This window comes from Scheffersomyces spartinae (genome assembly GCF_019049425.1).
Source record: "Scheffersomyces spartinae strain ARV_011 chromosome Unknown scaffold_8, whole genome shotgun sequence".
Taxonomy (NCBI): domain Eukaryota; kingdom Fungi; phylum Ascomycota; class Pichiomycetes; order Serinales; family Debaryomycetaceae; genus Lizanozyma; species Lizanozyma spartinae.
The window spans coordinates 490,526-513,411 of NW_025065055.1; the positions used below are offsets into that span (position 1 = coordinate 490,526).

Sequence of the window (22,886 nt, forward strand, 5' to 3'; positions counted from 1 at the left end):
TGTACTATATATATTCATAGATCATCTAGAACTTGAAAACATGTTCCTTGGTGAAACCCAAGTCGGCCAAGATACCAGTGACTTCACCTTGATCTGTAGGAGAGACCTTGTTACCAGAAATGGCATTGTACAATGGTGGTGGACCACAGACAAAAATCTTGGATTCCTTGGAAGGCTTTGGTAATTCAGATTCCAAATATTCCTTGGTGATGTAACCTGTCTTTCCGTCCCAATTTGATTCAGCCTTGTCGACAAAGTAAGTGACCTTGACTTGATCCTTGTGCTTAGCAGCATATTCATCAAGTTCCTTTTTCATCAAAATATCCTTGGGGGACAAGTTACCGTAGATCAAATGAACCTTGGTGTTATCTTGAGGGTTTTTAGTGATTTCATGGACCAATTGGTACAAAGGAGTGATACCAGTACCACCACCAATTAAGGTGATTTCCTTAAATTGGTTAGGTTCCCATTTCCACTTAACAATTGGACCCTTGAAAGACAAAGTATCATTTTCCTTCAAATTGAAAAGATGAGAACTCATCTTACCACCTTCGTACTTCTTAATAACGAATTCAATGGTGCCCTTTTGTTCAGTATCAGAAACAGGAGTGTAAGGTCTAATAACGTTGCTACCTTTAGGAGTAACAAACTTGGCCAAGACACAAGAAGCAGTTTGCAAACCAGAAACATCGTCATCGGATTCAGTAGCAAAGACAAAGTGTTTAGTGTTAGAAGACAAATCGTAAGACTTGATCAACTTCAAATCAACCCATTTGTCATCACCTTTAAAGGTTTTACTATTTTCGTTATAGATGGCGCTCATAGTGGAAAAATGGTACGCAACACCGACAGTACCGAGAGCGAGAAATGGATACAAAACTCTTGGAGAAGAAACAGTTCTAGCAGCTTTACTGAGGAAGGACATCTTTTAGATAAAAAAATCGTTTGCAGGGCTAACAATTGACCTTATAAACAATTCTAAATCAACACACAATTTAAAACAAGGAGAAAGAAAGAAGGATGAAGTTATATCTAAAACAAGGTGCGCAAATTAGCGTTGGGAATTTATTACTTAGTAGTTTCCTCCACAATTGGAACTAGAAGAAAGCGGACCACCGAAGGTGTAGTCTCGCATTTTCTGCTAACAAAATCCTGCACATTGTGTTTAAATAGGAACACTGATTGGCTCCAGTTTCAACTGTGGAGCGGATATAGATATCTCCACATTTAGTAATGCTACGGTGGCGGCATTAGTTTACAATTGCACGGTTTACACACTGGAAGCTACGTTTTCTGGTAGTATACAGCGCTAGCTTAACCCCTTATTGAACTACTCATTTGTAAGCACATACCAATATTGAATATTCAGCATGAGATAGCTTGTTGCCTTAGTAGTAGCAGTCTGCTATTGTACTAGGAGGGTTACTGGAGTCGTCCAACTTCAAGTTGCTGTAGCGGTCGTGTTGAGTACAAATGTATAGTGCGATATAGGTGCTTGAAGAATCTAGCGGTAGTTAAAATCTCATACTCCTTTAGCATCCAACTTCCCTTTTCCAATAATTGACAGATGTCGAATTACCTTAAAGGTGAGACTCAACAGGGATTGATTCGTTTGGCCTCCAAAATTGTCCAGCCTTTGCTTCCAAACTTCTACAAAGGACAAGCAGGCAAAATATGTGTAATTGGGGGATGTCGTGATTACACTGGAGCACCATTCTTTGCTGGACACTCTGCAGCATCAACTGGTGCTGATTTAACTCACATAGTTTGTGAGGAAAAGGCAGCTACAGTAATCAAGCTGTATCTGCCTGATCTCATGGTTCATCCTTACTTGATGGATTCAAAGGGGTATTCTGAATATTCCCTAAATACTCAACTCCTGTTGATTGAAAATATCAAATTGTGGCATGATAATTCAATTGTAACTGAGATTCTATCACATATGGAAACATTAATTCAACGTAGTGATTTGTTTGTCGTAGGTCCTGGATTTGGAAGAGATCCACTAATGTTGAGTCAGTTGTATCGATTGGTAACAGAAATCAAAAAGCTTGATAAACCAATTATATTCGATGCAGACGCTCTATATTTAGTCCAATTGGATCCTTCACTTGTTACAAACTATAGCAAAGCCATTCTCACTCCCAATATTATTGAGTTTGTCCGAATAGCCAAAGCGTTGGATATATCTACCACAACAGAAGACGTTAGTCTGGAAAAAGTCATTGCTTTGACAAGTATGGTATCGAAGAAACTTGGTAACATCACTATTGTTCGTAAAGGAGCTAAAGATGTTATACTTCAAGGCGATAAATATTTGACTGTTGATCTTGCCAGTTCTCCAAGAAGAGTTGGAGGACAAGGTGATACATTAAGTGGTGCTTTGGGAACGTTTATTAATTGGTCCTATAATTATCTTAAAGGAGTGTGGCCGCATCCTCCTGACATTGATAATCAATCTGATGCCACTCTATTAGCCTGCTTTGCTGCTTGTACACTTGTGAGAACTGCTAGTGGGAAGGCATTTGCCAAATATGGACGGGCTATGCAAACATCCAACGTACACGAATTTTTGGGAGACTCCTACAATGAATTATTTGGTGACGGAAGTAGTCATTTATGAGAAGGGTTATAATTAATATACAACATCTTACGATGAGACAGTAATACAAACTCTTGAAAAGTCTGGGGTATCTGTTACACAAACCCGTGTAGTCATGATCTGAAAATGGTAAAAGTATCCCTGGGCCGAGGAATGACGTGTACGATTACCCCATTTGGATTTGCTACTGGGGAAAATTCCATTTCAAATCATCATCAGAATAATATATTGTACCAACTCTTTCTCTACTTCACATCTCACACCGTAAATTAGACGCCAAAATGGAAGCTAGTTGCGGTCCTACTAATGCCCTTAATAAGCTTTCGCAGTATTCGCAGAGAGATAACAGTTTACAGAATGACGTACTTAGACAGCCTCAGCATAACCCTACAGCCCAATTCAAAGGAGGCCAATTAGTAGATGAAAGACTTAATCAAGATTTCAACCAGTTTAATCAAACTGGAGGCAGCTCTAACTTTGCCTCGCAATTTATGAACTCGCATGCTCCCCAATTTCAGAATAGAAATGTTCAAGCAGTTCCACAGAATAGAGCACAGCAGTTTCAGCATCAGTATCAACCCCAGACTGGAAATAGCAACTGGGTACTGGATTTCTCCAGCATGTCGATAGGCGATTCGCAAAGGGCCAATTGGAATCAACAGTTCAATCAAAATATGTCACAACAGATGCAAAGTCAGACTCAAAATCAGAATCAGATGAACGGAGTACAACAGAGACAGTTTATGGCACAACGTACCAATGGTGAAGCTTTCCAGTTGAATATGCGAACCAACTTGTCGACAACAATGAATATCAATAATCGTCCTATGAATATGAACACCCTGTCCCCTGGATTTAAGACAGAACATCAAGAGATGCATGAAGCTGCATTTTTTGATAATCAGTTTAATGAGTTGGAGAAGGAGTTACAGGAAACCACTGAACAACAAGAAATATTTGATGATTCTGAAAAGGAAAAGTTTGCTGAAACAGCTAGAAGAGTTAAGAGTTCGATGTTACATGGTGGCAGTTTGCAACTGGAGGAAACTTCCCAAAAGTTTCAAAACTCCAATTTTCTTAAATTAATGAACTCAATTGGAAATAGACAAGTTGAGTTGGAGGGTGATAAATTGGTTGAAAAAGAAGGTCAAAGTTCCCAAATAAACGTTGAACCGCAAGACGCTCGTGTTTCTATGGTACCTATGGCTGATGGGAAAGAAATAGATTATCATAAACCCTTACACCCATTCCCCGATGTTACAGAAGAAAAAAGGCAAAATCTACGTGAGGAGCATATAAACCATCTACCAGACCCTCTAGCGCATTTGAAAGAAGGTGATTTAGCCGATTTTAAGAGTCCATTAGAAGCTGCCAAGATCGTTAGTGGGAATCAAGTAAAGACTAGTGATTGGATGGACGATGATCTGTGGCTAGATCAAACGGGGCCTGCTAGTCAAAGATCTCAGATAATGACCGATGAATGGCAGGAAATGTTTGACGATTACAGACACGATGATCATTGATAGAAACTGTATGTATTAACAAAGGAAATAATGCAGGTCATGAAACATACAATCGTACTGAAATAACAAACCTGTAATGATGTAATATATCGGAATACAAACTCCGAAAACTTACTATACTAACTCCGAAAAGCATCCCATTACAGAAATGAGTCATATGGAGTCATTGGCAAGAATAAGGAAGGAAGGCTAATCGTATATGCTGACACAACAGATGATGGTGACAGGCGTCAAGGATACTGTTACAGATCTCGTACCACCCCGTATACTCATATATAAATCATATACAAATGTGTAAGACAAGACACAATAGATCCAGTTTGAATGATGGGTCTGGATCCCAGTAATACTCTGATGTAAATGAAATAATGGGAACGTATACTGTCGTGTACTACCCAACAGGCCTGAACTACCTATTTCATATGCTAAAGTTTTCTTTTTCTTTCGGATTAATTTAAGAGAATGCATGGTAGCGCGTAGTGTTGAAAAGCAATTTCTTTTTCGAAACCGTAATAATGCGCACCGTGGATCTGATTTACCGGAAAACAGTCAATCCTCGGCATGTCGTACTAAACCTCAGAAATGTAATACTATTTACTATTCAACTGCATATTGAAGAAGTTAGATTGTGAGATTCAAGAAAATATTTATGGTAACAAAGGTTCCATTTCCACATGTGACGAAATGATCCGAGCTTTTCCGCAAACAAAAAGAAACGAGTATCACAATCAAGTATCGGTATAAATATGAATCACTATACCAAATAATGTAATACAAAAATTTTTTTTTTTTTATTTTAGCTATAAAGTACACAATATAGTTGTTTATATCAACTACATCATACTACATAAAACACTACATCATAGGTTTCTTCTCGCCATCTAATTAATAGTATCATTGTGTAACATCATCGCATTACACAACTGTTCAAGCCCTTTTCCAGTTACTTTCTCCTACGTTTTAGTATCTTGCGAGGGGAGCGCCGACTCCACTTGGATTTTGTGTATCGTCATCCCTCATTCTCATTTTGTTGAGATTTCATCCAACCGATATAAATACAGTTTATATATAAGGTGGCAATATCCTTGGTATAATTTTCAATAATTATCAATCGATTGATATCAACTATACGGAGTCTAACTTTACTTGATATAGCATTGAAATATTTTTGTTCAGTTAATCTTTTATTCATTTATACATTTACTCATAAATCATGTCTTCTCTTCCTTATTCTATTCCAAAGCCCTTTAAGGTGTCTATTATCGGTTCAGGGAACTGGGGTACTGCTATTGCTAAATTGGTTGCTGAAAACTGTGGTAGTAAGCCCAGTATTTTTCATCCTACAGTGAATATGTGGGTTTATGAAGAGGAAATTCCTTCTAAGGGAAAATTAACAGAAATAATAAATACAGAACATGAAAATGTAAAGTATTTACCCGGAGTTAAGTTACCTGAGAACTTGGTTGCTAATCCAGATATAGTTTCTACCGTGAAAGATCTGGATTTATTGGTATTCAATATTCCTCATCAATTCCTTGGAAGAATCTGTCTGCAATTGGTTGGAAAGGTTTCACCTCATACAAGAGCTATCTCTTGTTTGAAGGGGTTGAATGTCGATAAAGATGGTTGTAAATTGCTTTCCCAAGCCATTACTGATACCCTTGGATTACATTGTGGTGTTCTCAGTGGTGCCAATATCGCTAGCGAAGTGGCACGAGAAAAATGGTCTGAAACAAATGTGGCTTATTTGAAACCAGATGATTTCAAAGGTCCTGGTTTAGATATTGATCCCTTCATTATCAAGAACTGTTTCCATAGACCTTATTTCCATGTTAGAGTCATTGATGATATCATTGGTACTTCTGTAGCTGGTGCATTGAAGAACGTTGTTGCTTGTGGAGCTGGTTTTGTTGACGGAGCCGGTTGGGGTGATAATGCTAAGGCAGCTGTCATGAGAATCGGACTTAAGGAAATCATTCATTTTGCATCTTATTATGAAAAATTCGGCATTAAGGGAGAAGCCCCCAAGGTTTCAACTTTCACAGAAGAATCTTGTGGAGTGGCTGATTTAATCACTACATGTTCCGGTGGTCGGAACGTGAGAGTCGGAAAATATATGATTGAACATAAAGTTAGTGCTTGGGAAGCAGAAAAGATTTTATTAAATGGCCAATCTTCTCAAGGTATCATTACTGCTAAAGAAGTACACGAATTGTTAACTACTTTCAACTTACAAAGTGAATTCCCATTAATGGAAGTTGTATATGCCATTATCTATGAGGATTTCGATGTTAATGAGTTGCCTAATGTGTTGGAAGCTGATGAGGATTTGTAAGGATGATTTTTCCTTTCACTTAAAACAGTTCGGTTGAACGCGTACTGTGTATGTATTTATATTTACTGAGATTCTATAGAGCTATTATTTAATATTATTAAATCTATAAAAAAAATGGGGAAGCCCCTAACACCAAATCTCTGGTATTTGTCACTTATCACCGATGTTGGGCAATTAGGTTCAAACTTGTGTACAGACAATAAAACTTAGTATCGTGTGAAATTTATTCATTATCTGTATGCAGTATAGTATGTAATAATTATAATGTACTATTCATCCTGTATTTTAATTATCAGAAATGGTTTCGTGGTCTAGTTGGTCATGGCATCTGCTTAACACGCAGAACGTCCCCAGTTCGATCCTGGGCGAAATCATCTCTAATTATTTTTTTCTCATGTCTTTCCTTTTTTGTTAATCCTGTCCTGTCAAAAATGAAACCGGTGTCCGGTATTAGACAGAGAGACAAATGGAGATACGATATTTTCATCGTCATAAATTAAATCTTCCTAAACTTCTGACATTAATTGCCTGCTGTGTCTGATAAATGCCCATACAAATCAACGATCCACAATTAAATGCACCAATGCAACCGTTGGCATCAAGAGGACATTCACCTAAGGAAATGGTGCTAGCGATGGTGGCTAAGTCACAAGATTGGTACTCTCGACTAAACGCTCGCCAGAGGCTTTTGGTGAACGTAGGAGTAATAGTAGGAAGTATAGCGGGAGTCTTCATTGTTATATTACATCGACAATTGATTGGTTTACTTGTTGAATTACTGGACTGGGTATATTCTTTGGGAACTTTGGGTGGAGTTATTCTTTGGCTTTTAGTATTTGGAGTTGGATTCCCTCCATTAATTGGGTTTAGTGCACTTTCTATGCTTTGTGGCATGGTTTATGGGTTCCCTAAAGCATGGCCGTTATTGGCATCTGCCAGTGTTTTGGGTAGTGTTGCTTCGTTTGTCACGTTCAAGTATTTATTATATGAGAGAAGTGTACGGTTGGTTCAACTGAGTGATAAGTTCCGAGCCTTTCTGGAGATTTTAACTGATGAAAGTGAAAATGGCGGAGGTTTATTGATCTTGATACTTTTAAGACTATGCCCTTTACCTTATTCGTTAAGTAATGGGGCCTTGGCACTGATACCTAATTTAAGTATTGCAACGTTTGTGCTGGCCAGTGTCATCACGTCCCCCAAAATGTTTATACATATTTTTGTAGGATGGAAGATCAAGGAATTGGGGGACAATTCTCGAAGTGGGGGGTCAAAGATTGTCGACCTAATCTCAATTCTTATAACGATGTTTGCTGCTAGTGCGGTCACTTATGTGATTTACTACAAGATGCAAATAAAATTAGCCGGCTACCACGAAGAAAGAATGAACTCCAACAATATCAATGATGATTTGATCTTTGGTAACTTTGATGATGAAAATTTATACGACATGGACAATTTCATTATAGATGATGAGATAGAAGTCGACAATAGAAGAACTACTGAGAATCTTCTTCACAAACAAGACTCTCATACTCAAGTTTAGTGCAAGTACATTAATATATCAATATGAATATTATACATATATGTATATATGTTTGTGTATGATTATATGAATATGAACTGTGTGTATGTTCCCCCATTAAGTGAACATGATTCTTGTTCTTCTCTTTTCCATTTTGCTGTCTCCAGGGTTTAAACTTATTAATGCAGCATCGGTCTCACAATACACAATGTTATTGTGGATGTAATACGACTCTCCTCCAGTGATATGGTTCTTGCATTGCATACATCTTAAGCATGCGGGGTGGAACTTGAGTTGAAGCTCGGTTTCAATGTATTCGCCTTCGAGCCCTTCTTGACACTCTTCGCACACAGTTCCATTGAGTATACTGTAGTGGTCGAAACAATATGGTTGATCTTCAAATACGTAGCAAGGTGTTGTTTTGGAGAATCTCGTACCACATTGGTCGTGGTGACATTGGAAACATTTACGATGCCATTGTCCCGATAATGTCGACTTAACATCGGTGGTAGATGTGAAAATAGGTTTGAGATGTCTCGAAGTACTGTTCGAGTCAATCGTATCATTGCACCCACGACAAGGACCTTGGCCAGGAGGATACAAGACATTGTTGTGCTCAGATTTAGGTGGTGATGCTGTTGAATGGTTCGATTGAACTTGTTGTGACTGTGTTTGTGCTTGTGTTTGAGTTTGAGTTTGAGTTTGAGCTTTGGTGGCGGTTGGTGATACAGGTCTCAATCTCCGTGGAACTGTAGGAGATTCATTCTCTATACCTTCACCCACGAATATTTGACTGGGGTTAGGATTCAAGGGGAGTGTTTCTTCGACATCAGACATGGAATTATCTGAGACTTCAAATCTTGGAATGTTATGAAGACTAGGACTTCTTCTCTTGACGTTTAAAGGTGCAATTACTTCATCTTCTTCTTCGCCAGTGGCTCTTGCTGATTTGATCCGCTTGACTAGCAATGGTTCAACATTTAAGTCATCAAACTCGGAAATAACTGTACGAGGTTCTCCAGACTGAGATCCGTCTTCATATTGATGTAATTTTGGTGTTATGTCAAAACCCAAAGAGTTAATGGTTTCGTTAACAAGAACATCATCATCATCGTGATCATGTTCATGTTCATTGGTGACAATTAAAGGACTTTTTAATGACGAGGTGAGCTGTTCACCAGCAGAGCTACCGTTTACAGAAGCGGAGGAAATAGAGCCAGTCCATTTCAACTGTTGAAGTTGCATTTCCAATTCCTTATTAATTTGCGAGTCATCCTCATCCTCTTCTTCGTCATTAGCAAAACTCATAGAAGGCTCTTCCTTGGAGATAATGGAGCTTACCATCAGCAGTGTTGATAACCGATTGTCATTTTGTTGCGGCAAGCTTAACATACCACTATCATTGTAGACAGCCGGATTGTTAGTGTGAGTGTAATTAGTATTATGAATGTTATTATTGATATTCGTGTCATGTGCACCAGCAGGAAGACTGCTCTCTGGTGAAAGAATGGAATCTGGCAATTTATGGCTTGCTGGATATGGAAGAGGTATAGTTGGAACGACCAGCTCAACTGGAGCTTGCTTGAAGTTTGATTTCTCCAAGACTAAATTCAAGTTCTTATGGTTTTTGGTTTTGGATGGTGCGTATGTAGGAGGAGCTGTGGATGTGGATGTGGATAACTCGGGATTACTTGAATATGAATATGAATGCAACTTTTGATTTGAATGAATACTCTGGGGCGGCAACGAATGGGTATCTGAAGGAATAGACATTTGTATCAGGGTTACTCTTGATAATGATTCTACCTCGGGTAAAGGCACTGGTCTCACTGTATAAATCAGCAAATCGTCACCTTTAGAATATGCATGGTATCCATTAGGATTAGAGGTGGTGGTGGTATGATCAGCAGTGGGACTATTGTTTGAGAAATGTGGAGGTGAGTTCCGAGGACTCAATGAAACCAGTGTCTGTCTTGTGGATGTAGTGGTGCAATTTGAAGTGTGTCGACTAGTGGCATTTGAAGAAATGCTGCTCAACTTTTTGGCGGCTTGGCCGGTTGTCGCTGATTGAGAATTAGAATAGTTCCGTCCAGGATTACTATTAGGTGATAACAATTGAGTTGGTGATGTTGCTCTAGGATTATATTTATCGTAGTCAAACCCTGCTCTTTCATACACCCCTCGGTATCGATACTCCAACTTGAAGGGCGGGAAAGCTGAAGCGTTGCACCGAGGCATAGTTGACGACTTTGAAAAATACTCTGGCAACGATTGCAAGTTCGACATCTTTGAATTATATTGTTGACTGATCGATGAAATGAACGGTCGATGTCGGTCAGGCCCTGCCAGTAAAAAGGTAATCTATGGAATGGTTAGAAGGAGAAAAAAATTGCAAAATGGCACCAAAAGTAACTTAAGACGAGGTACACGGTGTCTGGAAGGGAACACTTTGGTGTTTGTGTGCTCAGTAGTAGTTTTTTTCTGAACAATAAAAGCGAATTTTTATGGCTTATTGAATGGCGGTGATGGCTAAGACAAATAATGACGTGGTGACTTTCAAACACACCTAAACAACAACAACAACAACAACAGTATCACTTCAATCTATGCTTCAAATGTTGTAGCTCTAGATTGGTTCTGGAATTTATGCTGGAAACTTGTGCTATGTGTTCGTGCTTGAAGCTTGTAATGGAACCTCGATCTCGGCCTCCAAAATCTTGACGGTATGCGAGCGTTGCAGCAGCTATGTTTGGGAACCGTACACGCAATAATTAGGGTGCGCGGAAAAAAGGTAAATACGACACTTGTCGACGGAATCACGTATTTAGTGTAAAAATAGCACTTGGTTAATGGCAGCAAAATGTTCGACTGAGAACAAGAAGAAGAAGTTATGGAGAAGAAGAGGAAGAGTGGAACAAGATCTATATATCAACAGAAATATACAACAACAACGATGTCGGCCAACTACTATCCTAAAGTTAGTATCAACAACAAATAAAAAGCTTAATCAGGACTTGACAAAACAATACTTGAAGCTTAAATTGGACTGCGGGAACAAAGCCCCAATGTATGGGATCGAATTCCATGGCTCCATGGAGAGCGTTGAGATTGTAAATGAAGACACACCATGCATGTTGAGTTAAAAAAATACACTCTCTATCAGCACGTAGGCTTGAGGGGTTCATGGCTTGTTTCACCAACTTGTTTACATAACTAACACAAACTGTAGGCAGTAATTGTCTCACAGTAATATAGTCTAATACTTGTATTCTACATACTGCATTCGTATTCTTTCACATGATCTTATTTGGTATAGGTGTACAGTTCCCTTTATTTCGGGTCTCAGGGTGTGTTTCTTTAAGAAGACAGCAATGTATGGAAGCCTGTTGCAGAATGGCAAGAACAACACAACTGCAAAAATTGAGTAGGTGAATGGCACTGTTGTCGTCGTAACTTGTGGTCCACTAAACCAGCAGCAATACATACCTTATATTTTCTATTTTTCATCAGACTTACATTCGTTTCCACAATACCAAGTGTTTCAGAACTGAACTGGTAATTATCTGCGGAAACAATTACTTACCGGCTATATGTGTCTTTTCACCTTTAAGTCTCCAGGTGTTGATAACTCATTAGTGACACAAACTAATGACTATCTAAATGTCTTATATCTGCAACGAACTTATTATTTTAGGCCCAAAGACTTATAGACCGAAAATAACAGCCTAGAAGTAGGTGCTTCGTAAATAGTAAACAATTACATACCTTTGATTCGACGATATGAGATTTTCCTCTTTCTGTTAATGATGCATGGAGCGTGTTTAGTTTGTGGGAGGACGATAGACCTCTGTTGAACTGAAAAGCCTGGATGATCGTACCATTAGTTAATTGGTACAAATTCTAACGAAGTAAATGGGTTCAGATTTAAAAGTATTATTGGTTAAATTTGCAGATCGTCAACGCCACTCAATGCCTACCAACTGCGTGTATTTTCTAACACCCCTCGCCTGAGATCTCACGTCAAAACAGAAATACATAAACATCCACAACCTCCACCTACCAAACATAAGCAGTGTGGTAACCTCTGATCCACCTTGAAGTCAAAAGGCTCCTTGTCCACCTTTGAATTGTTTATTGTGAAGCTTTACCTCTTTTTTGTCACGAAACAAGTACAATGACAAAAGCGTATATGTCTGAATTTTTCAAGAGACTCTAGAACATTGGCCCTATCCCCAGGTTTTCCTTTTAGTGTCGTAGAAAGGTGATCACCATTGCCTTAATTTCTTAAGCCAGTTTTTGTCGTAAAGTTTAACACGAGATACGTGTTTGTGTCGTGTATGTCTGTTTATGTTTGTGGACAAATGTTTATTATTGCTTTTTGGCGTTTGCCCTACATTGTTCCCGACAGCGTCCACGCCATAAATGATTACGTCAAAATATGTACAACCCATAAGAGTCTTAAAGATAATGTCTCGAGTTATGTAAGCTTCAGACAATGATAATGAGCATCACTAGAGAAATAAGTAAACCAATCTAAATAGATAAAACTAAATATGACAAGTGAATTTTCCAGAGTCCTAATGTTTGGTATTAGTGTATTTTGGGACGTTTTTGTACGAACAATATATTTGAGTAAGTCGAGAAATTTCATCTCTGAGTTTAAATTTGACTGTAGCATAATTTCCTAAAGAATGAGGAACTTTTTAACGAAAAACACGAAAGTATCTGCAAATAGTCAGCCACACATGCGTAGTTGACAACAATTATCTCTATTAATATTTCCAGAGGTGGGACGTATCGATTTTATTAAGGATGAAGTTATCATATAAAATAGACCCTAACACCAACCTTTACTTCGGTTCAAGATAATGATGACCGGTGCGACTTCACGTCACGTGACGTATTGAATATATCTTTATCTCACGTAGTAACAAAAGTATAGCCTACTATTCGCTTTGGTATAGGATCATTGATTACTTTATACCTGTATGACTATAGTCTCTGTTGATCCATGGAAATGGAAAACATAGACACTGCATTACAAATCTCCTTGATTGCCCAGAAAAGACTTGTGGTGCAATGCCCCGATGAGTCCCGACTAGTTTCCTTAATATCCGATATGATATTGAAACCATCAAATCTACAATACCATGTGGTAGAGCTCACAGATGAACCCTCTATAGACGACTTGGTATTGCCATTTAGTGAGGCCAATGTGGTGATATGGAAAGGTATTCAACAGACTTCAAAGGAATACCAAAAGAAGTTATATCTTTTCTTCATGCAATTGGATCAATTTGATCTACTAACTAAAAGAGAGAGTGGTGAACCAATTACTATAAATGATACCAAAGTCACCCTACCTGAACCCTTCACAATTATTATAACTATGATGCATAAATACTACAAAACGAATAAACTTTATCCTTTATTAAAGGAAAAGTTTTGGTTTCTGATTAATTATGTTGAGTCTGAAGATTCTTCTTCACCCTTTCATAGATCATCGTACAGACCACATCTTAATGTGCCATACAAAAGTCTAAGGTCTGAATCCGACAAGATATATATTGCTCCAGTGATCCAGCAATACATGTACTCCTTAGTTGTGTTTTCTCGTACCCATAGATTGTGTTCATTATCTCCTAAGACCACAAGATTACCCACTACATCAATTGAGAACCTCCATCTTTTAGCTCGAACGGTTGTGGCGTTCAATAATTATTTGATTACCCAAGACTTGCCCAATGCCACCAATTTACCCTTGAATTATGTCTCTGGAGACATTGCTAAAGTTGTGTTCCGCCAACTTGCGTCGTGGTTAATTGATTGGGAATATAATACGGTTTATTCTACATTGAAGCCTGAAAGGGGTGGCAGAGCCAAAAAGTATCACGAGGAGACGAATGATTATAATAGCTTTAGTGAAAGTCCAGAAGTTAGCAGTATAGCCCTGAGTTCTAACGCCCAAAGAGATTTTATGAAGTTGGAGATCGCTACTTTAACTGGTAATTGGTATGGCAGTGAGTGGAGGTTTGTTCGCAGTTATTTGGTAGGTGCTCAATCGAAACTTGAAAAAGATTCGCCCACTGGATACACCAATATGATAGTAGATGAAACTTTGATGGCTGTTCGACCTCCATTATGACTACAACTTTACGTGAACAATGCAAGACTACAAGAGAATTTCTAGTGGGAAGCAGGAATGTCGTAACGCACAGCAAACACTAGTTTAAAGTGAACTTCCATACAGCCGTACTCTCTCGTACCAAACCGACCATACTTAACAAAAGCAGATCAATCTCCGAATAGCTTCTCCAAAGATCGATTTAGAATTAAATCTCTAGCCGAGAGCCCCACTTTAAGTACTAAAGGTTTCATTAGTAGCGGGTTGGTAAACCGAATCCCGAGGCAATGAGGGGTACGATACGATACGCATTGCCGACTGAGGGGGATCATTTTTGCCATAATGGACGATTATATGAATTAAAATTTTAACACAAAGAACGGTTACATCTAGTCGTATAATCAACTGGAAACTCGTGCAAGCCATCGAAGGAGGGACCTTAAGGGTACTACAACTACCGCTACTGCTAATACTCCTACTACTAATACTCCTACTACTATTGAATTTTGGCGCTATAGTAGTCTATAAGATAAGTATCTAGCGCTGCTTTCAACGATACCTTTGGCGCGAGATTAACTAAGTCCCAGAACGCAGCCACTCGAGCCAAGAACATGGAGTGGTGGGTAAATTTGTGTCTTGATCGGAATTCGCCCATTGAAAAGCGAGTTTAAAACTTCTAATATAAGGAGTCGTGCATTGTGCCCATTTTATACCCCAGATAAACTATTGCAAACAACTCCGATAGTGTATTACAAGGGTGTGGAGGCATGAAAAAACTATTGTATTCATTTAGGGGGGTAAGCATCCCACTAGGCAACTTAACTACTGAATGTGTACACAATATTTCGCTGCCAGTTTTCAGCCCTTCAAGGGCTAAATCGGAATGACTTAATGAGGGGAGTCATGGTGTGCAATAGTGATTTAATGAAGCGAGTTAAAACGACTAATTCAAATTGAAAAACCCCATTCAGTTTGTATGAGGGGAAAATGAAGAGCGGTTGTGTTGATTAATAAGTATGAGTGCAAAAGGTTTATGAGAGGATATATAAAGCGTACTGGCCGCAATGTTTGATTCAATTTCTAACAAAAGAATAGCATAGTCAAGCCAGTAGAAAAGGACAGTTGGGAATAATGTCCGACAGCAATTCTATCTTGACTTACGACAAGCCCGCTGCGAGTCACGATGACAGGGATGATGTAGTTCCACTCACAAAAAGAGCCACCATTTGTGGTGACAACGATGAATATGTCATGTTGGGTGATCAAAGATACCTTAGACATGAATTAATGTTTGCCTTTGGAGGTAGATTCCAATCTGAAAAGTTGGCTCCTGCTCCAGTACACAAGTTCGGTAATGTTGCTGCTTTAGGAATGTTTTCCTTTGCACTTAATTCATTTATTCTTGGACTTTACAATTTAAAGGTTAAAGGTATACAGAGTATTGAAGTTGCTGTTAGTATGATGTTCTTTTGTGGAGGATTATTACAATTTCTTTCTGGTGTCTGGGAAATGGTTATTGGCAACACATTTGCAGCATTTGCCATGTGTTCCTTTGGATGCTTCTATATCTCTACTGGTGCTTTGTATGTTCCTGCATTTGGAATGGCTGAAGCTTATGCTACAGCTCCAGAACAATTTCCTCAAGCAATGGGCTTTGTTTGTATAGGATGGGCCATTACTGCCTTTATATGTGTTATAATATTGTTGAGATCAACTATCCCACTTATCCTCATCTTTGTATCTGCATGCTTGTCATTTCTCACACTCGGTATACAGCAATTTACTCACAGTGAGGCTGCAGGGAAAGCATCTGCTGTTTTCAGTATTTGTGTTGGTGTTTGCGGGTTTTACAATGGTTTCGCAGGCGTAGCCAATAGTCTGAACTCATACATCAAACTTCCAGTCTTGAGTGTTCCATGGTAACACTTTTTGAACTTTATAGGGGAGAGGGGAGGAGGGGTTCTCTACCTCTTAGCTTTTTTTAATTAACAACTTTGTCTCTTTTTTTAAATAATTACTATTAGTGCTCATAATTATATTTGTTAACATTTAGGCTTAATGTTTCGTATTACCCATTTAAGGTAATTGGCATCATTTTCTTACATAATGATTACATCAGCATACACTACCAACCCCTTTTTTTGTGTATCTGATTCCAAAACCATTTTGTTGTCGACAGCGAAAAATACCAATGGGAACACCCTGTTTCCAATAACAAACTAGAGGCTCAGAAGTCGAGGGTCAAACATACAAAAGAAAGCAATACTTAACAACAAGAGTCCCGAATTGTTGTGCGGTATAGTTAAACATTGATCCGAGAATTGTTACCAAAAGGTATACATAGTCCAAGAGATCCCCCGAGTTTCTCCCGATCGATCCAGAGAGTAATTTCCAATCGCATTTAAAAAGTACTAGGGCTGAGCGAGTGTCGTCGATCGATTATGGCCAACGATATCCCAATTGACTTCACGGAGATCACCCAATTGACATCCCTTGGGATCTCACAGGCGTCGCTTGATTTCAAGTCAACGACGTTGGAATCTGACAGATTTGTCTGTGTAAGAGAATCCACCAGTAGTGGGAATTCAGTGGCAATTGTCGATTTACAAAACAACAATGAGATCACAAGAAAGAATATGAGTGCTGATAATGCCATTATGCATACAAAGGAATTTATCATTTCTTTAAGAGCTAATGGTACTACTTTGCAAATCTTCAATTTGGGTACGAAACAAAGATTGAAGTCTCATACTATGAACCAACCAGTAGTCTTCTGGAAATGGCTTGATGATGCTCATTTGGGTTTAGTAACCACTGATTCCATCTATTATTGGAACGTTTTTGACGGTACCAATGATGCTCCAATCAAATTGAGTGATAGGCACCATTCATTGGCAAATTGTCAAATCATCAACTTTGTGGCTGATTCTGATTTAAATTGGTTTGCCGTTAACGGTATTGCTCAGGAAGATGGTAGAATTGCTGGTCATATCCAATTGTACTCCAAATCAAGAAGTATTTCCCAAGCAATTGAAGGTCACGTGTCCAAATTTGCTTCAATTAGATTACCTGGTGCCTCAAGCCCTACAAAGGTTTTCTGTGTAGGTAACAAGAATGCCCAAGGTCAAGGTAATTTACATATTATAGAAATTGACCATGTCGAAGGGAACCCTCCATTTCCAAAGAAAGCAGCTGATATCTTTTTCCCTCCTGATGCAGCAAACGATTTCCCTATCAGTTTACAAGCTTCAGACAAGTACGGTGTTATCTACATTTTGACCAAATATGGTTTCATTCACTTGTATGATATTGAAACAGGAGCCAATTTGTTTGTCAACAGAATCACCGCTGATCCTGTGTTTACTGCGTCTTCCTACGATAATGGCACCGGTATAGTCACTATCAACAAATCTGGTCAAGTTTTGAGTGTTACTGTTGCTAAGGATAAGATCATCCCATATGTTTTGGAAAAGTTGTCTAATGTTCCATTAGCTCTTTCTTTGGCTTCTCGTGGTGGTTTCCCTGGTGCAGAATCTTTATTCACCCAACAATTCCAAAACTTTTTGAATCAAGGTGATTACTCCAACGCCGCCAAAGTAGCTGCTTCCTCGGAGCAATTGAGAACCCAAGATACTATCAATAAGTTGAAGAATATTACTCCACAACCGGGTCAAATATCCCCCATATTGCAGTATTTTTCTACCTTATTGGATAGAGGTACCTTGAATAAGTACGAATCTATTGAATTGGCCAAGCCTGTTTTACAACAAAACCGTAAGGAATTGTTTGAAAAATGGTTGAAAGAAGATAAGTTAACTAGTTCCGAAGAATTGGGTGACGTCGTTAAGTCTTACAGTGATGCTACTTTGGCACTTGCAGTTTACATTAGAGCTAACGTTCACATTAAAGTAGTTGCTGCATTAGCTGAAATTGGCCATTTCGATAAGATTTTACCATACTGCCAAAAGGTTGGATTCTCACCTGATTACACTCATTTGATTCAAAACTTAGTGAGAGTGAACCCTGACAAGGCTAGTGAATTTGCTACATCTTTATTGGGTAACAGTGATGCTAATTTGAATGTGGAGAATATAGCTGACTTATTCTTTTCCCAAAACTTTATTCAACAAGGTACTGCTTTCCTTTTAGATGCCTTGAAGAATGATTCTCCAGCGGAGGGCCATTTGCAAACCAAGGTTTTGGAAATTAATTTGCTCCATGCTCCTCAAGTAGCTGATGCCATCTTAGGTAATAGCATGTTTAGTCATTACGACAAACCAACTATTGGTAAGTTGTGTGAGAAGGCAGGATTATTCCAAAGAGCATTGGAACATTACGATGACTTGAAGGATATTAAACGTGTTATCGTTCACACCAACGTCTTGCCTAATGATTGGTTAGTTGGTTATTTTGGTCAATTGAATGTTGAACAATCTGTTGCTTGTATCAAGGAGTTATTGAGTAACAACATGCAACAAAATTTGCAAGTTGTTATCCAAGTTGCTACCAAGTACTCCGACTTGATTGGTCCTTTGACTTTGATAAAGATCTTCGAAGACTACAAGTGTACTGAAGGTGAATACTACTACTTATCTTCTATTGTTAATTTGACGCAAGAACCTGATGTTGTGTTCAAGTATATTGAGGCCTCTGCAAAGATGAAGCAAGTTAAAGAAATTGAAAGAGTTGTTAGAGACAACAACGTGTATAATGGTGAAAAGGTCAAGAACTTCTTGAAGGAATTCAAGTTAGATGACCAATTACCATTGATCATTGTTTGTGACAGATTCGGCTTTGTTCATGATTTGGTTTTATTCTTGTACAAGAACCAATACTTCAAGTTTATTGAAGTTTATGTTCAATCAGTTAACCCAGCTAACACACCTCAAGTTGTTGCTGGTTTATTGGACGTTGACTGTGACGAGAATATTATTAAAAACTTGTTATCCACTGTTTTAGGTAGAGTTCCCATCAATGAATTGGTTGAAGAAGTTGAAAAGAGAAACAGATTAAAGATCTTGTTGCCATTCTTGGAGAAGACCTTAGAGGGTGGTTCTAATGATCAAGCTGTGTACAACACTTTAGCAAAGATCTATATCGACTCCAATAATTCACCTGAAAAGTTTTTGGAAGAAAACAACAGTTACGACACTTTGGTTATTGGTAAGTACTGTGAAAAAAGAGACCCCTATTTGGCTTATATTGCTTACTCCAAGGGTGGGAACGACGATGAATTAATCAATATTACAAATGACAATAAGATGTACAAATACCAAGCTAGATACTTGTTGAAAAAGTCTGACTTTGGACTTTGGGATAAGGTATTGATTTCCGATAACGTACACAGAAGATCATTGATTGACCAAGTGATTTCCACCGGTATTCCTGAATTGACTGATCCTGAGCCAGTCTCAATTACAGTTAAAGCATTTATGGAAAATGACTTGCCTCATGAATTGATTGAGTTATTGGAAAAGATCATTTTGGAACCTTCCCCTTTCAACGACAACACTTCTTTACAAGGCTTGTTGATCTTGACTGCCATTAAAGCTGATCCTTCCAAGGTCACTACCTATGTCGAGAAGTTGGACAAGTACGATCCTGTTGAAATTGCTCCATTATGTATTGACAACCAGTTATACGAAGAAGCATTTGAAGTGTACGATAAGTTTGAATTAAGAAATGATGCGATGAAGGTTTTGGTAGAAGACATTATGTCTTTGGATAGAGGGGAAACATATGCTGAAAAGTATGATACTTCTGAATTGTGGTTCCAATTGGGTAATGCTCAGTTGAACGGTTTAAGGATCTCTGAAGCCATTGATTCATATGTGAAATCCAAGAACCCAGCAAATTATGAGCAAGTTATTGAAATCGCTGAACACGGTGGAAAGGAGGAAGAATTGATCAAGTTCTTGGATATGGCCAGATCTTCCTTAAGAGAACCCGTGATTGATGGTGCCTTGATTAATGCTTATGCTTCATTGGATAAGTTGAGTGACATCGAGAAGTTTGTTGCTGGCCCTAACGTAGCAGATTTGGAAGCTATTGGTGATAAGTTGTTTGAAGCCAAGAACTACAAGGCTGCAAAGATTTTATTTAGCAACGTTTCAAAGTACTCTAAGTTGGCTACAACCTTGGTTTATTTGAAGGACTACCAAGGAGCCGTTGATTGTGCAAGAAAGGCTTCCAATACGAATGTTTGGAAACAAGTGAATGATGCTTGTATTGAGAACAAGGAATTTAGATTGGCTCAAATTTGTGGTATGAATTTGATTATTGATGCTGAAGAATTACCTGCATTGGTTAGAATCTATGAACACAATGGTTACTTTAAAGAATTAATTGGACTTTTTGAAAGTGGGTTGGGTTTGGAAAGAGCTCACATGGGAATGTTCACTGAATTAGCCGTTTTGTACAGTAAGTATAGTCCAGAAAAGGTTATGGAACATTTGAAGTTATTCTGGTCAAGAATTAATATTCCAAAGGTAATTTCAGCATGTGAGGCTGCTCATTTGTACCCTGAATTGATCTTTTTGTACTGTCATTATGAAGAATGGGATAATGCTGCTTTGACAATGATTGAGAAGTCAGAAGTAGCCTTTGATCATCTGTCATTTAAGGAAATCATTGTTAAGTGCCCAAACTTGGAGATTTACTACAAGGCGATCAACTTTTATCTTAACGAAGAACCAACATTATTGGTCGATTTGTTGTCTGTATTGACCCCCAAATTAGATCTACCAAGAGTTGTTGGTATGTTTGTTAAGTCTGACAACTTACCATTGATCAAGCCATTTTTGGTTGCTGTATTGGAGAAGAATAATTCTGTTGTGAACTCTGCATACCATGAATTATTGATTGAAGAAGAAGATTACAAATCCTTAAGATCTTCCATTGAGAATGAATCTAACAACAGATACAATAAGTTAGAATTGGCTGAGAAATTGGAGAACCATGACTTGATCTTCTTTAGACAAATCTCTGCTACTTTATATACTAAGGAGAAGAAGTTCAATAAGGCCATTTCTATCTTAAAGAATGATCAATTGTGGTCTGACTTACTTAAGACAGCAGCCCTTTCCAAGTCTAGGAAGATTGCCCACGAGTTGTTGGACTATTTCGTTGAAACAGGGAATCGTGAATGTTTTGTTGCCTTGTTGTATGTTTGCTACAGCTTGATTGATCACGACTACGTGATGGAGTTGGGTTGGTTACACGAATTAACCAACTTTATTAAGCCATACGAGATCTCTATTGCTTATGAGAACCAAAAGAAGTTGAACGAAGTCTATGCTGATTTGATTAAGAGAAAGAATAGTGAAGAGGCTGAAGAAGACCAAAAGGGTATCAACCAACCTTTAATGATCACCAATGGTAGTTTAGGCTTTCAACCAACTGGTGCTGGCTTTGGTAATGCCTTCTAGAAGTTATAAGAATATTATCTGACTTAATCGGGACCTGAAGCAGATAATAATTACCACCAAAATTGTTTCTACGTTTATATGTTTTCTTTATTATTTCGTTATTATATTATATTATTGTGCCAACTGTTTCCGTAGTAGAAACTCGCATACCTTTCTGAACGATTTCCGTAGATCGACCAACGAAGAGTTTCGAAGCATACATTCGCAAACAACTTTATTTGTTGGGTCGAACGAGGAGGACGCGGCGGTAATAAGTGTGGCTGTTTCAATCGTCTGTGGGTTACACATAAATTCTAGTACCAATTGACCTTTGAAATACGTCGACAAGGTTATCCTTACATGGCGACACTGTAGGTCTTTGTCTAACGCTGAAATCAAAGGCTCTTCTCGGTCGATGCCAAAGTCTGTAAACTTGATTAGGCGCAACATATCAAATTTATCATGGTTATAATTCAACCGTAGTAATTGAGCTCGTATCGTTGTAGCGAATTGTGCGACCACATGCATTGGGTCCTTCTCGTCGACGCCCACCAATAATTGTTTAATGTATTCGTCAATTGGTATGAAAACTGGTAGTGTGTGTCGGTGAACGGTCCATCTCAATGTATCGCCATCACCACCAAGTTGGCCTGCCAATTTGGCTTCATTCGGTATCGCCTTACGGAGAATGACGTAGTGAGGAGTTTTAAACTTTCGAGTTAGACTTGAAAATAGGTCGAACCTCAACCCGAGGTAGTCTTCATTTCCAAGCAACTGTTTGTTTAAGGGGAATATCGTAATGCCTGCTAATCGGTATAAGTTCTCGTAGAGAATATTATATTTAAGTTCGGTTAGTTCTTTCTTTGGCACAGTTACCATAGCTGTTGAGGCGACATCTTCGGCGTCTTCATCGCCGTAGTATTTTTGTTCCGAACGGTTAAAATATGCTTTGATCGAATCATCGAAGTGACTGTGTTGCGTCGTACTTGGTTCTGGCTGATAATGGTCGTTAGCATCGTTTTCTTCGATTACGAAGTCTGGATTAGCCCGTTTCAATTGATCCAATGTTTCTTGTAGTGTTTTTAATTCTGCCCTCAACAGGACGTTCTCTATGGCTATATTTCCTTCCATGTCCATGAGTTATAAATAAGATTTGTTGATGATAAGACGTGTTGATGATAAAGTATGTCGAAATGGTGTAACTTTAATGAACCCAATCCATCTGGCGAGGTTGATCAATGCTCCCAATGACTGTTCCAGCGGGTCGATCGAGCGGGCGGATTGATTAATTTGTTCGAGTGGAATGAATTTTTCGAATGAAAGTTTGAATTAAATTGTTTGCTTGAATCTGCTCTATTTCGACTGATTTACTCG

The 22,886-nt window shown here is 38.5% G+C and overlaps 8 protein-coding genes and 1 non-coding gene across 9 annotated transcripts; 7 read left to right on the forward strand and 2 right to left on the reverse strand.

Annotated features, from left to right (window-relative positions):
* Window positions 1-25: 25 nt before the first annotated feature.
* MCR1 (cytochrome-b5 reductase) lies at window positions 26-925 on the reverse strand (the record flags this gene model as incomplete). The annotated part of the gene is made up of 1 exon (XM_043195653.1): window positions 26-925. The coding sequence occupies one exon, from the start codon at window positions 923-925 to the stop codon at window positions 26-28; it is 900 nt and encodes a 299-aa protein (XP_043049826.1).
* Window positions 926-1,567: 642 nt separating this feature from the next.
* On the forward strand, window positions 1,568-2,623 carry KQ657_005007 (NADHX dehydratase; the record flags this gene model as incomplete). Its single annotated transcript, XM_043195654.1, has 1 exon — window positions 1,568-2,623. One exon carries the CDS (start codon window positions 1,568-1,570, stop codon window positions 2,621-2,623), a length of 1,056 nt encoding a protein of 351 aa, XP_043049827.1.
* Window positions 2,624-2,883: 260 nt separating this feature from the next.
* Window positions 2,884-4,125, forward strand: PEX20 (uncharacterized protein; the record flags this gene model as incomplete). The annotated part of the gene is made up of 1 exon (XM_043195655.1): window positions 2,884-4,125. The coding sequence occupies one exon, from the start codon at window positions 2,884-2,886 to the stop codon at window positions 4,123-4,125; it is 1,242 nt and encodes a 413-aa protein (XP_043049828.1).
* A 1,213-nt stretch (window positions 4,126-5,338) lies between these two features.
* On the forward strand, window positions 5,339-6,460 carry GPD2 (Gpd2p; the record flags this gene model as incomplete). Its single annotated transcript, XM_043195656.1, has 1 exon — window positions 5,339-6,460. One exon carries the CDS (start codon window positions 5,339-5,341, stop codon window positions 6,458-6,460), a length of 1,122 nt encoding a protein of 373 aa, XP_043049829.1.
* A 300-nt stretch (window positions 6,461-6,760) lies between these two features.
* Window positions 6,761-6,834, forward strand: KQ657_005010. The gene has a single exon. It is a non-coding gene; the product is annotated as a tRNA-Val (tRNA).
* A 170-nt stretch (window positions 6,835-7,004) lies between these two features.
* TVP38 (uncharacterized protein) lies at window positions 7,005-8,003 on the forward strand (the record flags this gene model as incomplete). Its single annotated transcript, XM_043195657.1, has 1 exon — window positions 7,005-8,003. The coding sequence occupies one exon, from the start codon at window positions 7,005-7,007 to the stop codon at window positions 8,001-8,003; it is 999 nt and encodes a 332-aa protein (XP_043049830.1).
* A 96-nt stretch (window positions 8,004-8,099) lies between these two features.
* Window positions 8,100-10,220, reverse strand: KQ657_005012 (uncharacterized protein; the record flags this gene model as incomplete). Its single annotated transcript, XM_043195658.1, has 1 exon — window positions 8,100-10,220. The coding sequence occupies one exon, from the start codon at window positions 10,218-10,220 to the stop codon at window positions 8,100-8,102; it is 2,121 nt and encodes a 706-aa protein (XP_043049831.1).
* Window positions 10,221-12,993: 2,773 nt separating this feature from the next.
* On the forward strand, window positions 12,994-14,127 carry KQ657_005013 (uncharacterized protein; the record flags this gene model as incomplete). Its single annotated transcript, XM_043195659.1, has 1 exon — window positions 12,994-14,127. The coding sequence occupies one exon, from the start codon at window positions 12,994-12,996 to the stop codon at window positions 14,125-14,127; it is 1,134 nt and encodes a 377-aa protein (XP_043049832.1).
* Window positions 14,128-15,237: 1,110 nt separating this feature from the next.
* CHC1 (clathrin heavy chain) lies at window positions 15,238-21,533 on the forward strand (the record flags this gene model as incomplete). Its single annotated transcript, XM_043195660.1, has 2 exons — window positions 15,238-16,008; window positions 16,581-21,533. 2 exons carry the CDS (start codon window positions 15,238-15,240, stop codon window positions 21,531-21,533), a joined length of 5,724 nt encoding a protein of 1,907 aa, XP_043049833.1.
* Between the last annotated feature and the right edge of the window lie 1,353 nt (window positions 21,534-22,886).